Source organism: Lontra canadensis, unplaced genomic scaffold (assembly GCF_010015895.1).
Source record: "Lontra canadensis isolate GAN:19392208 unplaced genomic scaffold, GSC_riverotter_1.0 scaffold37, whole genome shotgun sequence".
Classification (NCBI taxonomy): domain Eukaryota; kingdom Metazoa; phylum Chordata; class Mammalia; order Carnivora; family Mustelidae; genus Lontra; species Lontra canadensis.
The window spans coordinates 18,560,045-18,579,361 of record NW_022631031.1 but is presented as its reverse complement, the minus strand read 5'-3'; the positions used below and the strand labels follow the sequence as shown (position 1 = coordinate 18,579,361).

The following is a 19,317-nucleotide window of genomic DNA, read 5'->3' as shown; positions in this document are numbered from 1 at the left end:
AAGCTGCAGAGACTAAGAAGCAAATACAGAGAGTAGTACTCAAATTCTAGTCCTGCGTTAGAGCCATGTGTTAAGGTCTTGGGCTTCTTGCCTGTGTAATTCCTCAAGGGCAATCTCTCAGTCCCCTTTCAATCCTCTCTTAGCAAGGAGAGGCCCCTGATCCCACAGAACAGCATTGCCACTTTCTTCCTAGGACTCCTCAGCTCTCATCTCTGTCCTTCAAGCTTGCAAGTTCTTGATGTTCAGACTCTGTCCTCTGTCTCAGCACATTCTCATCAGTTGTAACCTGAACGCAAGCAGCATTCTAAGCATCAATGTCAAATTCAACCCATTAGGAATACAGATCAATTGCAAAGTGAAAATTCATTTTTTAAAAAATAGTGATCCTATTAAAGTACCATTATCAGCTGTTAAAGGTCACAGTTTCACTGACAGAAGAATTTCATGAGCCAGTCATTAATAATCCAGTGTGCTATTTTCAAAGATACTTAGAGTTATATCAAATAAAGATTTTTAAACAACTGGAGGAAAAGGACTTTATTTTGAGAAGATTGCTAGGGGCAGACTTCTAGCAATTTTAATTATTCAGTATATAATCAAGAACCCAGTGACTGAATAAATAAACTGAATGAGATAGATTTAAAAAAAAAAAATTCTTTAAATGTCTGCAGAGAACATAGCCATGACCATATCTGACCCCTGTAGTACTTGGCTGCTTATGAGGCCTTTACTAATAAATTGCCCCTGCTAGTCTACCACCTTTGAATCCCTTTTTATAATTCTGCATTCAAGGCCCTTGGACTCTCTCAGTTCCCAAAGCAGAACAGGACAAACAGCACAATATACGGGACAGTTCTTGAGCTGTGGCTTCAGACAAATGTGGGCTTTTTTGTCTTGTCTTCATGACTTACTGGCTGTAAGATCCTGGGGAAATTATTATTTCACTTTCCCAAACCAATCTTCTCATCGGAAAGGGGAATAATGTGAACTGTTTTTTGGAATCATCAAAATTAATAAGACAATGTATATAACAGACCTCAAAAAATACCTGCCCCCAAATCAACAATCACTTCATGGTAGCTAGTTTTGGGTTTGTTTTTTTTGTGGATCTGTACTCAGCACCCCCCACCCCCGCACCTCCACTCAGAGCCATTGACTTAAAATTAGATGCAAACATTAAAGATACACTCATATAGGCCAGAATATGAGTAAATAACAGAAGGAGGGGAGGAATTATAGAAAATAAACAAAAATAATATAAAAATAGTATAAAAGTTTGGGGGTTTTTCAAAGCCGAGCAAACTGGCCCACATTCTTCAATGGTCTTCAGCAGCATTGACGATGATAACAATGATGAGGCCAAAAAGACCGTGAGAGAAGCTGAGGAAGACAGGAAGAGTCTGAGTGGCTCATTGGGTTAAGTGTCTGCCTTCTGCCTAGGTCCTGGTCCCAGGGTCCCGGGATCAAGTCCTGAGTCAGGCTAGGCTCCCCACTCAGCAGGGCGTCTGCTTCTCCCTCTGCCTCACCCCTCCCCACTCTTGTGCATGTACTCTCAAATAAATAAATAAAAATCTTTAAAAAAGAAAGAAAGAAAGAAAGAAAGAAAGAAAGAAAGAAAGAAAGAAAGAGAGAGAAAAGAAAGTGTGAGTTATATGTTAGGAAAAGACCCGTCAGTAAGAGCTAAAATTGAAAAACCAGGGTCCCTAAGTCCCTTTTACAAACCACCCCTCAGAGTCTATGCACAAAGTAGGGCCAGTTAAGTATACTGACTAAGAGCTTCGCCTGTACTCGGTTTCTTATCCCAGCTCTCACTGCCTCTGAGGCTTTGGGCAAGTTATTCAAATCACAGGGCATCAATTTCCTCATCTGTAAAATGGAATATTATTGAGTATATATCGTTGTTACATACGCAGGCTTAAGCATATGAAGCTGAAATAAAAATGTTTGTGAAGCTCTTAGTAGAGTGCTTGACACATAGTAAGTACCCAATAAACGTTAGCATTATTCATTCTTTCCTTCAATCTTTCAGCACATGTTTATGAAAAAATCCATCATTACTGCTAGGCATTGGATTAAATAGCATTGCATCAAATAACTCTGTGTTTGGTCAAGGTAGAAGTCTGTTACAAACAGACCTGCTCAATAAATAAAATTCAATTTTTAATATTAGAACATTAAAATAAATATGAATTCCTGAACATGGATTAAATTCAAAGGACTTAAAAATAGCTAACACATACTAGGTAGCTAGAACTATTTAAAGCCCCACCTATATAGACTCATTTATTCCTCACAACAACCCTATGAAGTAGATACTGTAATTACTTCCATTTTATGGATTCTTTTCAAACCAACAACTGAGGCACAGAGAGGTTAAGTAACTTACCTCAGGGTCACACAGCTATTAGGTGGCAGACAGAGACTTAAACCCTGGACGGTATGGTTTTGGGGTCTGTACTCTTAACACTCTACTTTGTTACCAATTAGATCGATGTCTAGAAAATTTTTAAAAGTCAGCATAAAATACTTGTAAGCCTAAAGCTCCTTTCTCCTTCCTTCTCCCTGCCCCCAATCTGGTCCTCCTCCGCCTTTCTCCCTCCCTCTAGATGTTCCCTTATTGCCATGTTCTTTTCATGGACTCCTATATAGAACACAAAATGTACACCGAATGTTCATATACATACTGTCTTTTCTATTGTCTTGTCTAATATCCTTTTTGAGAATTAAAAAAAAATCCTTACTCTGATTTATTTCAGAACTGCAAAGAAAACAGTAGTTGAGGCCAAAAATTTCACTATTAGTCAAGAACTTAAAACTCCTGTGTTATTCCCCTAACGCTGACAAGGGAACTTCCTTCTGTACGATTGGAAAATTCTACAAGCCCAGGTTCATCTAGATCTCAGCACATCCATCCTCAAAGAGTATGACTTATAAAAATAAGGAGCATTATGTAATTTAATTAACATTTCTTAACTGCTTTGAAAACAGACAGCCTTAAGCATTATTCCCACGTATTTCCGAGTTATAAGGCTATTTTATAATAAAATGCAGAGATAACACAAGTGCTCTAAGAAACTCCTTTGAGGGTGATCAGTTGACACCAATTTCTACTACTGAACTATTCTCTTTGCTATAAGACGAACACGTCTTATCAATGTATACCTATCACTAATCCGTGTTAAATGAATTCAGGAAGCCAATACTTGTCAGTTAGTACTTGCTATCATGAAGAAATAATTCACTTTCAAGTCGAGGATTATGAGGAACTGAAACACAGTCCTGGCTATGAGGATAAATAACATAACCTCCAAAGTTGGAGTTCTCATTCTAAGTCCCCAAAATTACTTATTTAGCAAGACAATTAAGGGCTAGCAAGTGAGAGAACAGCTAAATCTCCAGCACTCTGTTGGAAAAACAATTACCAAGTGAAAAGATTCACTAAGAGTGTGACAGCGGAAAAGGGCGGGGGGGGGGGGGGGGGGGGTTGCCGGAGTTTTGGGCCTTCGGGGAGGGCTGACAAAGTAGAAATGCAGATATAATAAGGAAGTGGGAGAAAATACTTTTTTAAAGGCACAGAAAAGATAACGAAAGCTAGGACTCAAGTTCACAGGAAAGCCCCAACGCAGCCACCTTCTACTCCTCCACTCTGCTATTTATAGCAAAAAGCGCCTCAACCCTAAAGAAGGCTGGTTAAGCTGATGTTCCCAAGCCCTTGGCATTAGTTTTTCCATTGCTGCTATAACAAACTACCCCACATTTAGTGGCTTCAAACAACACAAATGTGTTATCTTCCAGCGCTGGAGGTCAGAAGTCTCATGTGGGTTGGCAAGACCGCATTCCTTCTAGCCTATTTTTCTAGGGCTTCCTAGATCCTAGAGTCCCGAGTGTGTTTCTTGGTTCATGATACCTTCCCCCATATACAAAGAATGTCGCTTCAACCTCTGCTTCAATCACCATATCTCTTTCTTACTCTGACCCTCCTATCTCCCTGTTTCCCTAATAGGGACTCTTGTGATTATACAGGGCCCATTCCCCTCTGACATCAGGAAAACCTTCCTATCTCGAGATCCCTAGCTTAATCACATCTGCAAAGTCTCCTTTGCCATGTAAGCCAACACATTCATAGGTTCTGGGATTAGGACAGATAGATACCTCTGGAAGATTACTATTCTGCCCTCCACTCCCTTCTAGGCGACTTTTAGCTGGTTTTCATATTCCCATGGGGGAAATTTTTATTTTAACTATAGGGATACTATGACTTGAACTATCATTAATAACAAATGAAATGAAGAATTTAGTAAACAATTCTTACCAGTTTCCAATGAAACGAGGGTCATTCTGGTCAAGGTTAACAGGATTTCTGGGATCGACATAAAAACCAATAAGAAGTCCACCTAGTAAATATCCCACTGCAGGACCAAGTGCTCCCATGACATACATGATGGCTGAGAAGACAGAAGGGGAAGCATGAAATGCAGAAATGTTACTTAAGTCTCAAGAGTTGTCTAATTTCAGTCATACCACATATATATGTCACAGTTAAACCCAGGTAACAGCATCCAAAACCAGAGAACTTCAGCGATGTGTTTATATTTATATTTGGGTTTCAGATCATGCCCTTTATTTAGCCGCTACCTGTTGTCCTTTTAGAACGTCAGAATTATCTTTGGACAGCTTTTCAGTTGCTTTTGTTTTTGTTTTTTAATGTAAGTGCTCAGACCCTACTCCAGACCCACTAAATTTGAATTTTTGAAATTTGAATAAATTTGAATAAATTTGAATTTTTGAAAGTGCCAGTCAATGAGCAGTCACTGGATAACCCAGAGAAGATAAAAGGCCATCTCAAGATTGAAAAATCAATAATTTGGCTCAGTGGGTGAAAGCCTCTCCCTTCGGCTCAGGTCATGATCTCAGGGTCCTGGGATTGAGCCTTCGGGCTCTCTGCTCAGTGGGGAGCCTGCTTCCCTTCCTCTCTTTCTACCTGCCTCTCTGCCTACTTGTGATCTCTGTCAAATAAATAAAATCTTTAAAAAAAAAAAAAAAAAAAGGTCATCTCAAGATAAGAAAAAGAGAAAAAGTAGATGTAACCTGTCACAGTTGGAAGATTCCAACAGCATGAAGGAACTCAAGGCCAGATTCTGCCATGGATTTAACTGAGTTGGCAAAGATGCTTAAGCACCTCAAATCATGAATATTTTTCAAGTCACCACTTCAGTATCAAAGAAGAGCTCACAATGCATTTGGTGTATTGCTAATTGAGGAATCTTACTTAAAGATTAATAGATCTCCTTAAATGGCATCAATGAAAAGATCCAAACAGCACCAACCCACAGCTGAATTAGAAGATAATTTTTTTATGACCAAAGCAGGAGAGGAAGGGGTTGGTTGTGTCAGTAGATCAGAAAGTGTGTCATTCTACTAAAAAAAAAAAAAGAAAAAAAAATTGGCCATCCAAAATGGGCATATGGCAAAAAATAACAATAAATTCACTGTCATTCCTTTATACTGTTTTCACTGCTGTGATTTCAAATGAAAGAATAATTTTGTCAAATTTTAAATTTTGAGGTAGGATATGAAATTCCTTGGAAGGCAGAGAAAAATCTGGAGTGTGGCTAACACTCCAAACTTACTTTTTTTTCCCCCTGTTAAAACTTACTTATTTGGAGAGAAATCTATAAACACTGTTAAGATGTTCCTGTGTTTAAGGCAGGCTGAACTCCCGTGTAACTTCTCATTTCTACTGCCATCATGCATTTAAACCACTGAACAAGTAACTGGTTTGCCATACCCTTTAAACAGTACTATATTTACCAAAAAGCAAAGTGAACTAGTCAGACTAGCTTCACCTTATTTTATCTTCTGCACCTCAATAAACTTTGAATAAACTTGTACCTCGTTACTTATAACTACAGACAGTAATTTAACACCTGCTCTCACTTTTCACACTATTTCAAAAGAGAAAACACAGTGTTTATTTATCTTACAGAATCATCTGCTTGTGACAATAAGACATTAGGTGCTTCGACTTCTCCATCTGTGTTCAGAAATGGAGAGCGGAAGGAAGCAGGGCCACATGTAATCAGTATTCTTTCAGAAGCACGATTTTTGCCGTTCTTTTGGCAGCGTGCTCTCAATAAAATAAAAAGAGAATTTTGATAAACATCATGTTAACCTCTCTGTTTGTAGCCTGAAACAGAACTCAAGAAGAAAAAGTGATTTTTCAGTCCCAGGTTTTCCATATGCATATGGAGATAAAATTTATGTTTACACCTCCAGGCAAACCAGCACCATTTACAACTTAAAACTGTAATGAGGCCAAAATGTGACATGAATCATCTTCCCAAAATAGTTCTTCTGGCATGAAAGAGACTGTCTTACAAACACAGACAGGGAAAAGGGTATTTCCACCATACTGTTTTTGCCTGGGGCACTTGGGTGCAGCATCTTGAAACGCCGATCAGCAATGTGCGGGATGGGTGCTGGCAAGACCTCGCGATGACACAGTGCATGGAAAACCAATTAAGTAACATTCACCTGAAAACCTTAACTACTTTGTAAAGTACAGAGAAAGCTTTCTAAAATGCAGCTACATGATCAGAAGAAAAGTATTTGTAATGTGTAGCACAAACTGAGGCCAACTGAGTCATTCTCATAAATAAGTATATACATAGATCTATATAATTGTACTGTGTATTATACTATATAGTGTGTCCTAACTATACTACATGTGCTATATCTGTGAATCAGCAAATATGGAACACTACAGAGAGAGATAGAGAATAACTTGTTGACATAGTCCCATCTCTATATAAATCATTCTGGCCACTGAGCTAACATTTATTAATTGATTAACCAATGGCACTCACTCAGAGCTTATTAGAGGAGCAAATTGTTCATGCAGATTCGTATCACTCACTCTCCCCACTCTCCCAGGCCGAAATTCCCAATCTCTCTCTCTCTCTCTCTCTCTCTCTCTCACACACACACACACACACATACACAAGCACACACACACACGCACTGCCTAAAGAAAGACTAAACTCCTCCATCTGGAGTTCAAGGGTAGGCCAGGTTGGCCTCCTGCTTCCACTTCAATATTAAAACCTACTGCCTGCACTCAGGGCTCCACACAGACTAACTCTCAAACAGGCCTGGACAGAGCCACCTCCCTTTCCTTGAGGACCCACAGTGCCCCCAGGTCTTCCTGTATGTGTGTGAATGCTGCCCCTTCTTCAAGGCCCAACCAAGTCCAGCACTGCCCACCCTCCCCTGAGTGGTCTCTGTCTCCTCAGAATCCCTGATCATCTACTCCAGTGGCCTCCACCCCTTTTCATCATGCATCCCTATCAGAAAAATGTTTTAAATATTTACCCACAGTGTCCTTTTCTATATGAATCATGTGTATTTACCACCAGCCTCATTCTCACAGCTCACACCTAATATATCAGTAAACCCTGCTGCTTCTACCATCAAATCATATCCAATACTCAGCTCCTTCTCCATGACTCTATCTTGACCCAAGCCACCAAGGTTGCTCATCTGGAAGACTGCTCCAGGCCTTCCAACCCATATCCCTGCTTATGCCCTTCCTTCCCTACAACCCATTTTCTAACACGGCAGCTCTAACAATCCTCTAGAAACTTGAGCCACGTCATGTCACTTCTTGGATCACACCTTCCAGTGGCTTCCCACCTCACGCACAATAAAAGCCCAAATCCTTTTATGTGGCTACAAGGACCTGCCCTCAGACTGGCCTCACCCACTAGCATCTCTCTGCTCCTCCTCCTATCCTTTTCCTTGTTCACTCAGCTCCAGTCAAACTGACCTTCTCCCTCTTCTTCACCCTGCCAGGCACCTTCGCACCTGAGGGTGTTAGCACTTGTTCGGTGTGGGTGTGGGTGTGAGCGTGTAAAGCTCTCCCCTCGGGTAGCCTCATGGTGCACTCCCTTACTTCCTCCAGGTAGTTATTCAAACTGTCCCTTCTCACTGCAGCCTTGTTGTCCCTCCTACCTAAAAATTCGAAACTTTGGCCCCAACTCTTCCCACTCTTTCTCTGCTTTCTTTTTCTCCTTAGTGCATGTTGGCACCCAACACACTCTACATTTCCTTTGTTCCTCTTGTGTACCGTCTGTCCTCCTCAACAAGAACGTAAGCTCCAGGAGGACAGGGATCTTGCCAGTGGTGTTCACTGACAAAGTAGTGTAGGAGGCACTAGACCCGGTTTGCTCCCGTTATCATTACCCTCATCACTCCCAGTCAGTCCGTGAACGTGCTGCCATTAGGAACAACAGACGTCAGTGACAAAGGTCGTCTTCAGTGTGTATCAGCTCTGGAGATATTAGATAATCACTATCAAGTGGATAGTTTCATGTTTTTTTGACTATGTGCCATCAGATCTGAGTACAACTGTCACTGGTTTTCTCTCATGATGAGGAGCTTATACTGGGAGCCCAGGCTATGCAAAGCACTAGCTACAGAAACAGAACTAGAAGTTCCAACATTCAAGAGCGGTCAAATTTCAGTCATATTACGTATATACGTCACAGGTAAACCCAGTGAACAGCGTCCAAAAACAAAGAACTTTAGAGATTGTGTCTGTGTTTATATTTGGGATTCGAATTGTGCCCTTTATTTAGCTGTGGCTGTTGTCTTTTAGAACATCAGATGCATCTGGAGAATTTTCTCTTGTGCCCCAAAGGACTGTCCTACATCCCCCCTGGATTGTACACAATTCAGCTTCATACCCCTTTCAGAGAACGCTAGACCTTTCCATTCATTTGAAACTGAGTGTGCCCTGCTCTTCACTTCTACTCTTTCTTCAAATGTTTATATCTTACCTTTTGAAGTAGCTCTTTACCTTCGACAGCAGGAGCCATTTTGTATACAGGTCTATGCAGTGGTTAAATCCCAGACTACAAACTCCTGGGTTTGAATCCCTGCTTCCATCACACATATAAAGTGCTTAGCATATAACAAACATGAAGAAATACTAAGCGGCATTTTTATATGTTGAATGCTCACCTATTCATTCTCTAACAAGTATTATTAAATATTAACTTTATATAGGCCAAATACATGCATTATTTAACAGAAGACATACTTATCTTTATATTACCTTAATAAATTATCTTTTCTGGAGTCACTATTTTTGATCCAGGAATTAGTTTTGATAGAGGCCTGGGCAGGTGGGAGTGGGAAAGAGAATATCCAGACCTTTTTTCTTCACACAAAGGCCCGTATAGACTCCTCCCAAAGCTAAGAATGTGCCTGTGGCTATTATTCCTTTTTTTGACCTTCAGGTTTTTTTCTGATGATTACAAAATACAATATGAATTATTTGTAGAGAAAACTCTCAAGAGCACAAAAACTTAAAAAAAATAATCACCAACAATCCTTACCATCCAGATAATGATGGTAATAATAGTAATAAATATTTTTTACTATTCATACACTGTGTAAGTTTTTTAAGTAGGTGGAATTATACAGTAGTTATTGTTCTGTATTATGTTTCCCCATAATACCTCAAACATTTCTTCTGTCAATAAATTTTTCTGGAACATTTGTTATGGCTAAATGATGTGTCATCATGTGGCTATGACGTACTCCCTTTAATAATACCTTACTGGTACCAGCTATCCTATCACCAATATCTGATTGGGCCTATTCTTCTGAAGATTACATCAACCCTTTGTTATTACACATGATGCATGGAACTAGACCCCAACCAGAGAATTATAACCTCCCACCCCAAACCAACCTTGGCTGGGTGAGCTTTTGTAGAGCTAAGAAGTCACTATTAAATGAAGGGGGCTGAGGGGCATGTGAGTGGTTCAGTCAGGTAAGCGTCTGCCTTCGGCTCAGGTCATGATCCAAGGGTCCTGGGATGGAGCCCTCATTGGGCTCAGAGGGGAGTCTGCTTCTTTCCCTCTGTCCTCCCCCCCACACCATACATACTCTCCCAGATAAATAAGTGAAATCTTTAAAAAAAAAAAAAATAAATAAACGAAGAGGGCCTACATGGCCCCTTCACCAGGACGGGACCAGTTCTTGGCCTTCATCTTGGATGACGAAGAAACAACCTCTGAGGAAGGCTGACCCACCAACAACTTCGTCACTGTCTCTACATCTGCTTCCAGCATCTAAACCTCCACCTTCCTTTCCCAAGTCATTTTACCTTTAGATTTTCCATTTCAATTTTCTTCTTAAATTATTTTTCACCCTGTTTTGTGATCATTTATGCTTCTTTACATTAAAGCACACTAACTTCTATTTTTAATCCCATTTACCTTCACATTTTTAACTTTTCTCCTGTAGATTTAACCTTTATTCTAATCTAATACCTCTTTTTACTTTTACATCACGAACTCTTTTAGTCACTGCTCTCTTACTTTACTTTGTAATGCATTTTATCTTTTTAAAAATTACTTTTCAGGGGTGCCTGGGTGGCTCAATCCTTAAGTATCTGACTTCGGCTCAGGTCATGATCCCAGGGTCCTGGGATTGAGCCCCACCTCGGGCTCTCTGCTCCTCGGGAAGCCTGCTTCTCCTTCCCCCGCTCCCTCTGCTTGTATTCCCTCTCTCGCTGTGTCTCTCTCTGTCGGATAAATAAATAAAATCTTTTAAAAGAATTAAAAATAAATAAAATAAATAAATAAATAAAAATAAAAACCCTTTTCATAAGAATTTCGATCTAAAATTAACTATCAAGTTTTCTTTCAAATTATTTGTTACCTATTATTTCTCATAACTTAAGTAAGTTTGCTTACATTTTTAGCCCTAATTATATTAGGTTAATTTTTTGAAGATTTTATTTATTTATTTGAGAGAGAGAGAGAGAGAGTGAGGGAAGAGAGCAAACATGCACATGCACGTTCACATCCACTAGCAGGGGGAGGGGCAGAGGGAGTGGGAGAAACGGACTCCAGAGTGAGTAGGAAGCCCCGATCAGGGCTCAAACCCAAGGACCCTGGGATCATGACCTGAGGCGAAGGCAGACGCTTACCTGACTGAGCCACCCAGGGGCCCCTAGGCTAATATTTTATTTTTATAAACTCTCTTGATTTTAAACTTTGAATCTTTGTTATACTCCTGAATTTTTGGTAATTTTTCATATTCAGGGCTTTCTCTTTCCTTTCGTATCCTTCAGACAACAGCTTCTTTTAACAGCCTTTATCTTAGTCTTCTCTTATATTTTGCTTGATTTGTGATCGGTTTTGGTCCCAGCTCACTAGAAGCTGTGCCTGGCCTCGTAGCTCCGCCAGGCCCACCTCCTCCACCATCTCTGCAGTCCTGCTCAGCTGCCCTGAGTGGCTTTTCCAGTCAGTTAAGGATGGTAGTTTGAAAAACTGAGGGTTAATTCTCCCCTGGGCTCAAGGCTCACATTGCACATAGCATATCTGATCAGCCGGATGCCTTAACGGCTGTCTCACATGAGCCAATCATGAGAAAATGTGAGTCCTAAACCCCGGTCTCTGATGAGTAAGCACTGACTCTAAAACAAGTCAGGCCCACAGAGTGAAACAAACATGCCAGAGAGTTCTTCCTCATCCCAGCTGCAGATTGGCCTGGGGAAGGTCCTAGAGGTTGACCTTTCCAATGGCTACCCGAGAGAGGAGGCATAAAAGCACCCTGCAGAGCTCGCCTGCACCTGCTTCACCCCTTCTTGAAGCTGTTACCTCCACTTCTGGCAGAGTTAAAAGACACTCCTCTCCCCTTATCACAAAACCCCAACTTGACTCCACTGGTATTATCTCAAATAGGGTTGTTCTGTGGTTCAGCAGCAACCAGGGGGACAGCTCTCTGAACTCTACCGAGTCCATGTTGAGTAACTCAACCTGCTCCTGAACCATAACAAATGATTCCAGAGCTCCTAATAGGGACCAGCCTGCCACGAGCCTTGCTGAACTTGGGAAACCAGGGGCCCAATCAAAATCTGCCAAGATCTTCATGTCACAGATCACTGGAGTCACCTCCTTCCTTGCCTCAACCCCAAATGGTGACTAGGGCTCCACATTCCCAGATCAGAGGTCACTCACTCATCCCAGGTGCTGTGTGACACCAGGCCCTGGGACAAGGAGGGCACCTTGCAAAGATCCGTAAGATGGATGCACAGTCGTCTAGAAGAGGAACAGGTAAAACCAACTATGATTCAAAACTCCATGAAGAAGTGCAACAAGCATAGCTATACGCCATGGACCATGGGAGAAGAATGACTCATAATAACTAGCTGAGGAGGTAGGACAGAGAAGCCTTCATGGAAAAGATGACTTCTGACATAAGCCTGCAAAAGTAGGGAATAGGGGCGCCTGGATGGCTCAGTGGGTTAAGCCTCTGCCTTCGGTTCAGGTCATGATCTCGGGGTCCTAGGATTGAGCCCCGTATCGGGCTCTCTCCTTGGTGGGGATCCTGCTTCCCCCCCTCTCTCTCTGCCTGCCTCTCTGCCTACTTGTAATCTCTCTCTGTCTGTCAAATAAATAAATAAATAAATCTTAAAAAAAAAAAAATGTGTGGAATAAAGGGCACTAGAGGCTAAAGGGCCCATGTGGGCAAAAGTGTGCAAGTTTGGAAGACCATGGCCTGTTCAGGGAACTGCAAGTGCCCCAGAGAAGAGTGACCACCACTGACTCTACCCTAGTCCGGTACAGGGGTCTAGGGACCCAGCCTTGTGCAGGCTGCCCAGTTGTTCCTCTCTGAGGACAGTGAGGATGGATGGCAGCATTGCACCAGCCTCTCCTACCATTCAGTGGCATTTAGAAATGCTTTTGTTGTTGTTTTTCACATGGCACTAGAGGTACAAGTCACTTCCACTGTGCGATCGAGGGTAGGCCCTGACATTGAGAACAGGAAGTCAGAGCACTGGTACTTGGGCTCACCTGAGCACTTGATTGCCTCCCCCACTCTCCTTTCCTCCCTCCCTCCTTCTGTATCAGTCCCTGGAATGTAGTCAGAAGTCCCAGCTACCATGCTACTGCCAAAGGCCTCTCCTTCCACCTCATTCCTGCTCTCCCTAGCTCTTGGGAGAATAATTCATTTCTCTTCATTTATGGGCAGAATTCAACTGGGTGGACATTTTTTTCTTTCTAGCTGTTCAGTTTCTATGTTCAATTTCTATGCCCCCTTCTCTTGGCAAAAACAATGCCATTTTCTTTTTTTTTTTTTTTTAAGATTTTTATTTATTTCACAGAGAGAGATCACAAGTAGGCAGAGAGGCAGGCAAAGAGAGAGATAGACGGGGAAGCACCCACCCTTCACTGCACAGCCTCAATGGCCTGTCATCCATGGGCCCTGCCCTCCATGATTCATTGGCAGACACGTGGCCAAAGTAGGCCAATCGGATGTTCTTCTCCCACGTACCATTTGTCTCACTCCCTTATATCTTCAGATCTATATTCAAATATCATTCTTCAGAGAAGCCATAGCTCAGCACATATCTAAACAGGGCACCCCCCACCTCCCTCACCCCATCACTCTTTGTCACATTACCCTGCTGGGGTTTTCATTACGGCAAATACCACCAAATATCAACAATTACATTTGTTTGTTTGCTGATTCGCTGTCTCTCCCACTGTAATGTCAGTTCCATGAGAACAAGAGCCTTTTTTCCACTAATGCCTTATCAATGCCTGAACAGTGCTGACCATAAGCACTAATGAATCTTGTTGAACAGAGAAGGGATGAAGACATGGACTTCCAATTTGAGTGAAGTAACAAAAGCAATCGAACGAAGTGGATTCGTCCTTGCAACATGACCTTGAAGAATCATCCATTGGTTCCTATTCCCTAGACCCCTGGTACTGTGCTATGCTTGCAAGCCATTCCTACCCACCTTCCCCATAATGTCCTTGGTTTGACAGAGCTGCCCTCCGTAATTTACAGCCACAGAGCCCTGATTCTTGATCGTAAAACACTTCCAGGCCTGACCCTTACTTCTGCCAGGCTTTCCAAGTTTAACACCCGCCCCTGCTGGGTTTCCCCAGTTCTCAGAGCCTTATTGCAATTGGCCTGGATTTGCTGTGCCCTCATTTGAACTTGGTGTCTAATTAATCAGTCTCAGCTCCATGTTGCTCCCCACTTCCCAGTTTTCACCATTTGCTGTCCACCACTTCCCCCACATGCCCTCTGGCACAGGACCCACTCTCTCAGCTGCCTTACATGGCCAGTAGATGTTTCTGAGAACTGATGATGACCGGGTTTTGGGTTACAAGCACAATTTAGGCTCAGTCCCAAGATCTTAGATTCACCCAGGATGGTCCCATGGAGAAACATATCGCATGTGTGCCCATTAAACCCAGTCTCACCTGGACAGTCTAGGACATAGTGATAGGAAGTGATAGGAAGTCACCCTTTTGAATACAGTTTGATGGCACAGCTGCTACAGATAAGAGAGGACATGAAAAGCAATCCACACTTTACTGTGGTATCACAGCAATGACACCAACTCCTGTTCGACTTGCACAATGTCTTGAAAATTAGCCCAAGTACTTCACAGCACCAGAGCACCCTATTTAAAGAGAGCATTCCCTCGCTCGTTTCTTCCACTCACAAGCACAGGCAGATAAGAGACCTCTGCTCTCGGGTATTTGGAACAGCAACTTTTTTTTTTCTTTTAAGTGATTCAGTTATTTTGACTCAGGCCTGACCGTCAAAAACAGCTGCCACAGCAGTCAGGGAATAGTCTATCACTTTGCTAGAACATCCAGAGAGCATCTTAGGTCACAAATGAGAAGGGAAAAGGGTTCAGGTGTGGTTTTTCCTCACTACCCTAGCAACCAATAGTTGGTTTAAATTCCCTGTCTTCCTTTAGAAATATTTTCAAAGTAGTTCATTTCTAAAAGGAAACGCACAAGAACATATAGAAGCAGGTGTTTACACTGAATTAATACCTGGGGCATTGGAGGGGGATTCATGAGCTATAGCTTTAAAACATCAAATTAGCCACCTGTGAGTGGCCACCATCTATCAACTCAATCCAGTCCTTAGAAAGGACCGCAAGGACAGCTGCCTTGAAAAGTCAATTTTTTTTAAGTTATATTTTGGGGCAAAAAAAAAAAAAAATTATTATAAGTTAAGAATGGATTCCCTTACAACACAAGCAGATAAGGTATACCAGAACAGTTAAATATTCACGAACCCATGAGAAACTAATTTGACTAATTATCAAAGAAATAGAAGGTCCAAACAATGAAAGGCCATTCTACTAGAATAAACTAGCAAAGAGTACATTGTAGGAGGACTCAGTGCAGATATGAGTCCGTGAATTAGCTCTTCTCACCCATTTCTGGTACAGAGTAACAACTAGTAGAAGCTTCTTGATAGGAATTCACCATATACTTCACAATGACATCTATCACTGCATATAGAAAAATAGAAATAACATTAAAAATAGTAACTAATTGGGGCACCTGGGTGGCTCAGTTGGTTAAGCCTCTGCTTCTTGATTTCAAGTGATCTCAGGGTTGTGAGATCGAGCCCCAAGTCAGGCTCTGTGCTGAGCATGGAGCCTCCTTAAGATTCTCTCTCTTCCTCTCCCTCTGCCCCTCCCCATCTCTCTCTCTAAAAAAATAAAAATAGTAACTAAGTACATTTTGATTCACAACCCAACTATTAATTTTAATGTTTACAGAGAGTTTTTATACCTTGAGGAAGTATGTATTTTTAAAATTTAACTGAAAATGAAGAATACAAAATTCTGTGGACAGTGTGATCGTGTCAAAAAACATACCCTTTATTTTTTAAAGATTATTTATTTATTTATGTGAGAGAGAGAGAGTGAGAGAGAATACGAGCGAGATAAGGCACAGAAGGAGAAGCAGACTTCCTGCTCAGCCACCCAGTTGCCCCAAAAGACATACACTAAAAAAAAAAGACTGTCTACAGAAAAGCTACTAGAACCAATAAGTGGATTTAACAAGCAATGTTGCATGATACAAAATCAATATTTTAAAATTTATATTTCTATATGCAAGTAACAGAAATAAATACCATTTATAATAAAATCATAAAATGTAAAATACTTAGAAATAAATCTGACAACATACAGGAAACACCTATACGCTTAAAATTACAAAACACTGCTAAAAGAAATTAAAGACAATCTAAATTAATGGAGAGATAAGCCTCGTTTGTGGGTCAAAGACCCAATATTGTTATGATATCAATTCTCCCGGGGAACCTGGGTGGCTCAGCTGGTTAAGTGACTGCCCTCGGCTTAGGTCATGGTTCTGGTGTCCCAGAATCCAGTCCCACATTGGGCTCCCTCCTGTCTACTTCTCCCTCTGACTCTCCCGCCCTCATGCTCTCTCTCTCTCACTCTCTCATTCTCTCTCTGAAATAAATAAATAAAATCTTTTTTTTAAAAAGATATCAATTCTTCCAAAATGGATTGATAAATTCAACCCAATTCCAGTCAAAATGCCTGCAGACTTTTTTCTAGAATTAACAAACTGATTCTAAAACTCAAAGAACATATGGAAATGCAAAGGACCTAGATTAGTTAAACTAATTTTGAAAAAGAGCAAAGTTAGAATTCTACTAAAACTACCCAATTTCAAGAATTATAAAGATACTGTAATCAAGGGGTACCTAAGTGGCTCAGTCGTTAAGCGTCTGCCTTCAGCTCAGGTCATGATCCCAGGATCCAGGGATCAAGCCCCACATCCAGCTCCCTGCTCCTCGGGAAGCCTGCCCCCCGCCCCCACTTGTATTCCCTCTCTCACGCTCTCTGTCTAATAAATAAATAAAATCTTAAAAAAAAAAGATACTGTAATCAAGACAATGTAGTACTGGCTTAAAGATAGATAAGTAGATAAGTGAAATAAAAAAGGAAGTCCAAAAACTAATTAGTTGATTGATTAATTGGTTAATTTAGTAAAAATAAAAAGGAAAATCCAGAAACAAACCCACACAGGTATAAGGACAAGTGACTTATGACAAAGGTATAAAGATAATTCAGGGCAAAAAGTAATCTTTTCAGCAAATGGTGCTGAAATCCATTAGATGCCCACGTAGAAATTAACTCAAAATGAAGCATAGACCTAAATGTAAAACCTAAACCTATAAAATTCCTATGGGGAACACAACTGAGAAAAATATTCTTCAACGGAGAGTTTACCAAGGAAGATATATGAATAGCAAATAAGCCCATGAAACATGGTTAGTATCATGAGTCACTGGGGAAGTGCAAATTAAAACCACAAGGAGATACCACTAAAACCCCTGTTCAGATGGTTAAAGTTACAAAGACAAATTATACCAGGTATTGGTAAGGTTGTAAAGCAGCTAGAACTCCCCTACACTGCTGATGTGGTAAGCAGTGTGATAGTGTCTGAAGGAGATAAACGTATGCCTATCATACAACCATTTCGCTCCAAGTACTTTCACAGGAGACATGGGAGTATATGTCCATACAAAGGGTTATGTACAAATATTCCTAGCAGCTTTATTTGTCATAGCAAAAAAAAAAAAAAGACAAAAAACCTGGAGACAACCAAAATGTCCATCAAGAGGTGAATGTTAGAGAGAGAGAGAAAGGTGAGTGGATGAACAAATCGTGGTATAGTAGTGCAAGGAATGCTATTTAGCATCACGAAGGAACGAACTATGGTCACATGCTACAACATGGGTAAAGCTCAAAACAGTTAGGCCAAGTAAGAAAAGACAAACATAAAACAGGATATACTGTGGGGTTCCATTTATAAAATTCAAAAAACTGCAAACTATTCTAAAACAATTAAAAAAGCAGTTGCGGTGACCTGGGGGTGGGAGGAGTCTCCGGAGAAGGGAGAGGTTACAAAGAGGCTCAAGGAAGATTTGGCAATGTTGGATATGTTCATAGTCTCGATTGTGATGACAATTTCTGGGTGTGTGTGTCTGTCAAACCTTATCAAATCATATACTTTAATTATGTGCAGTTTGTTTTCTGTCCATTTTACCTCAGGATAAAAAAAGGACAATTGTTCTTAAAGTAGGTTCTGGGGATGCGTGGGTGGCTCTGTCCGTTAAGCATCTACCTTCAGTTCAGGTCATAATCTCAGCACCCGGGGATCCAGTCCCGCATCTGGCTCCTTGCCTGCCGCTCGCCCTGCTTGTGCTGGCTCGCTCTCTCTCTCTTTTTCTCTCTGACAAGTAAATAAATAAAATCTTTAAAAAAAAAAAAAAAGTGGGTTCTGGTGATGGTTGCATAATTCTGTAAAATTACTAAAAATCATTGAATTATACATTTTAAGTGGGTGAATTTTATGGCATGTTAATTATGCATCAAAGAGCCATAAAAAAGACTAGACAGCAACATATCCTGTATTGAAAGTTGTTAACTTGGGGTAGTGAAATTACAATGGGTTTTTGGGTGTTTTCCTTATAACTTTCCAAAAGTGCTGTCAGCAAAAAAAAAAAAAAAAAAGTATCTTCTGGAATTAGTACTCTTATCTCTTTCAGCTACTAATATTCAACCATCAAATATATCATCTCTTTGTCAATTTATGATGAATATATTTTTAAAACTTGGAGGAAGTCTTGCCAGGGTAAGGGGCTTCTTTTATTTGTTCTTATATCTACAGTACTTCCTGCGGAGGCAGCAAACACATTGTGGGCTCCCAGCAAACTTCCTTCCAGTGAGTCAGGACACAGTATTTGTACAGCAGTACTCCAATTTTTCTTAAGGTTTTTCTGCCAAAGGTGCCTGGGTGGCTCAGTTGTTAAGCGTCTGCCTTCAGCTCAGGTCATGATCTCAGGGTCCTGGGATCGAGTCCCGCATCGGGCTCCCTGCTCAGCGGGGAGTCTGCTTCTCCCTCTGCCCCCTCAACACTCATTCTCCCAATATCTCTCTCTCTCTCTCTCTCTCTCACTCTTTCTCAAATAAGTAAATAAAATTAAAAAAAAAAAAAAAAAAGATTGGTCTGCCCAATATTCCATGATGACTCTTCCCAGCCTAAATTTAAATTAGGGGTAGACAAACAGCTTGCCAAACTCCATAAAATTGTATTGGAACACAGCGACATGCCTTCGTGGACATATTTGTGTGACTACTTACATCACAGCACCAGAGCTGAGTAGTTGCTACAAAGACAGAATGGTCCTCAAACTAAAATATTTACCAAAGCAAGTCCCTTATGTAAGAACAAGTGTGTCAACCCTTGTAATAAATAATGACAGTTATTTTCTGCATATTTACTGTTTCAAGTATCAGCTAAATGTTTGCACACATTGTTTTTTTAATTTTCGCCTCTTTTAGGTAGTTATAATTACATAAGTTATGGCTAGAACTCACAGAGTTATGGGTGGGTTTTGTTTAAATGAATATCTGGAAAAGCCGCTCTTTTA

At 40.9% G+C, this 19,317-nt stretch overlaps 1 protein-coding gene across 1 annotated transcript in view; it reads right to left on the bottom strand.

Moving 5' to 3' along the window:
* Window positions 1–19,317, bottom strand: part of SLCO5A1 (solute carrier organic anion transporter family member 5A1) — a 79,113-nt gene that overhangs the window by 19,425 nt on the left and 40,371 nt on the right. The window contains exon 3 of the mRNA XM_032869240.1: window positions 4,313–4,445. Within this exon, the coding sequence (XP_032725131.1) occupies window positions 4,313–4,445 (133 nt within the window). The remainder of the gene's footprint in view (window positions 1–4,312; window positions 4,446–19,317) is intronic.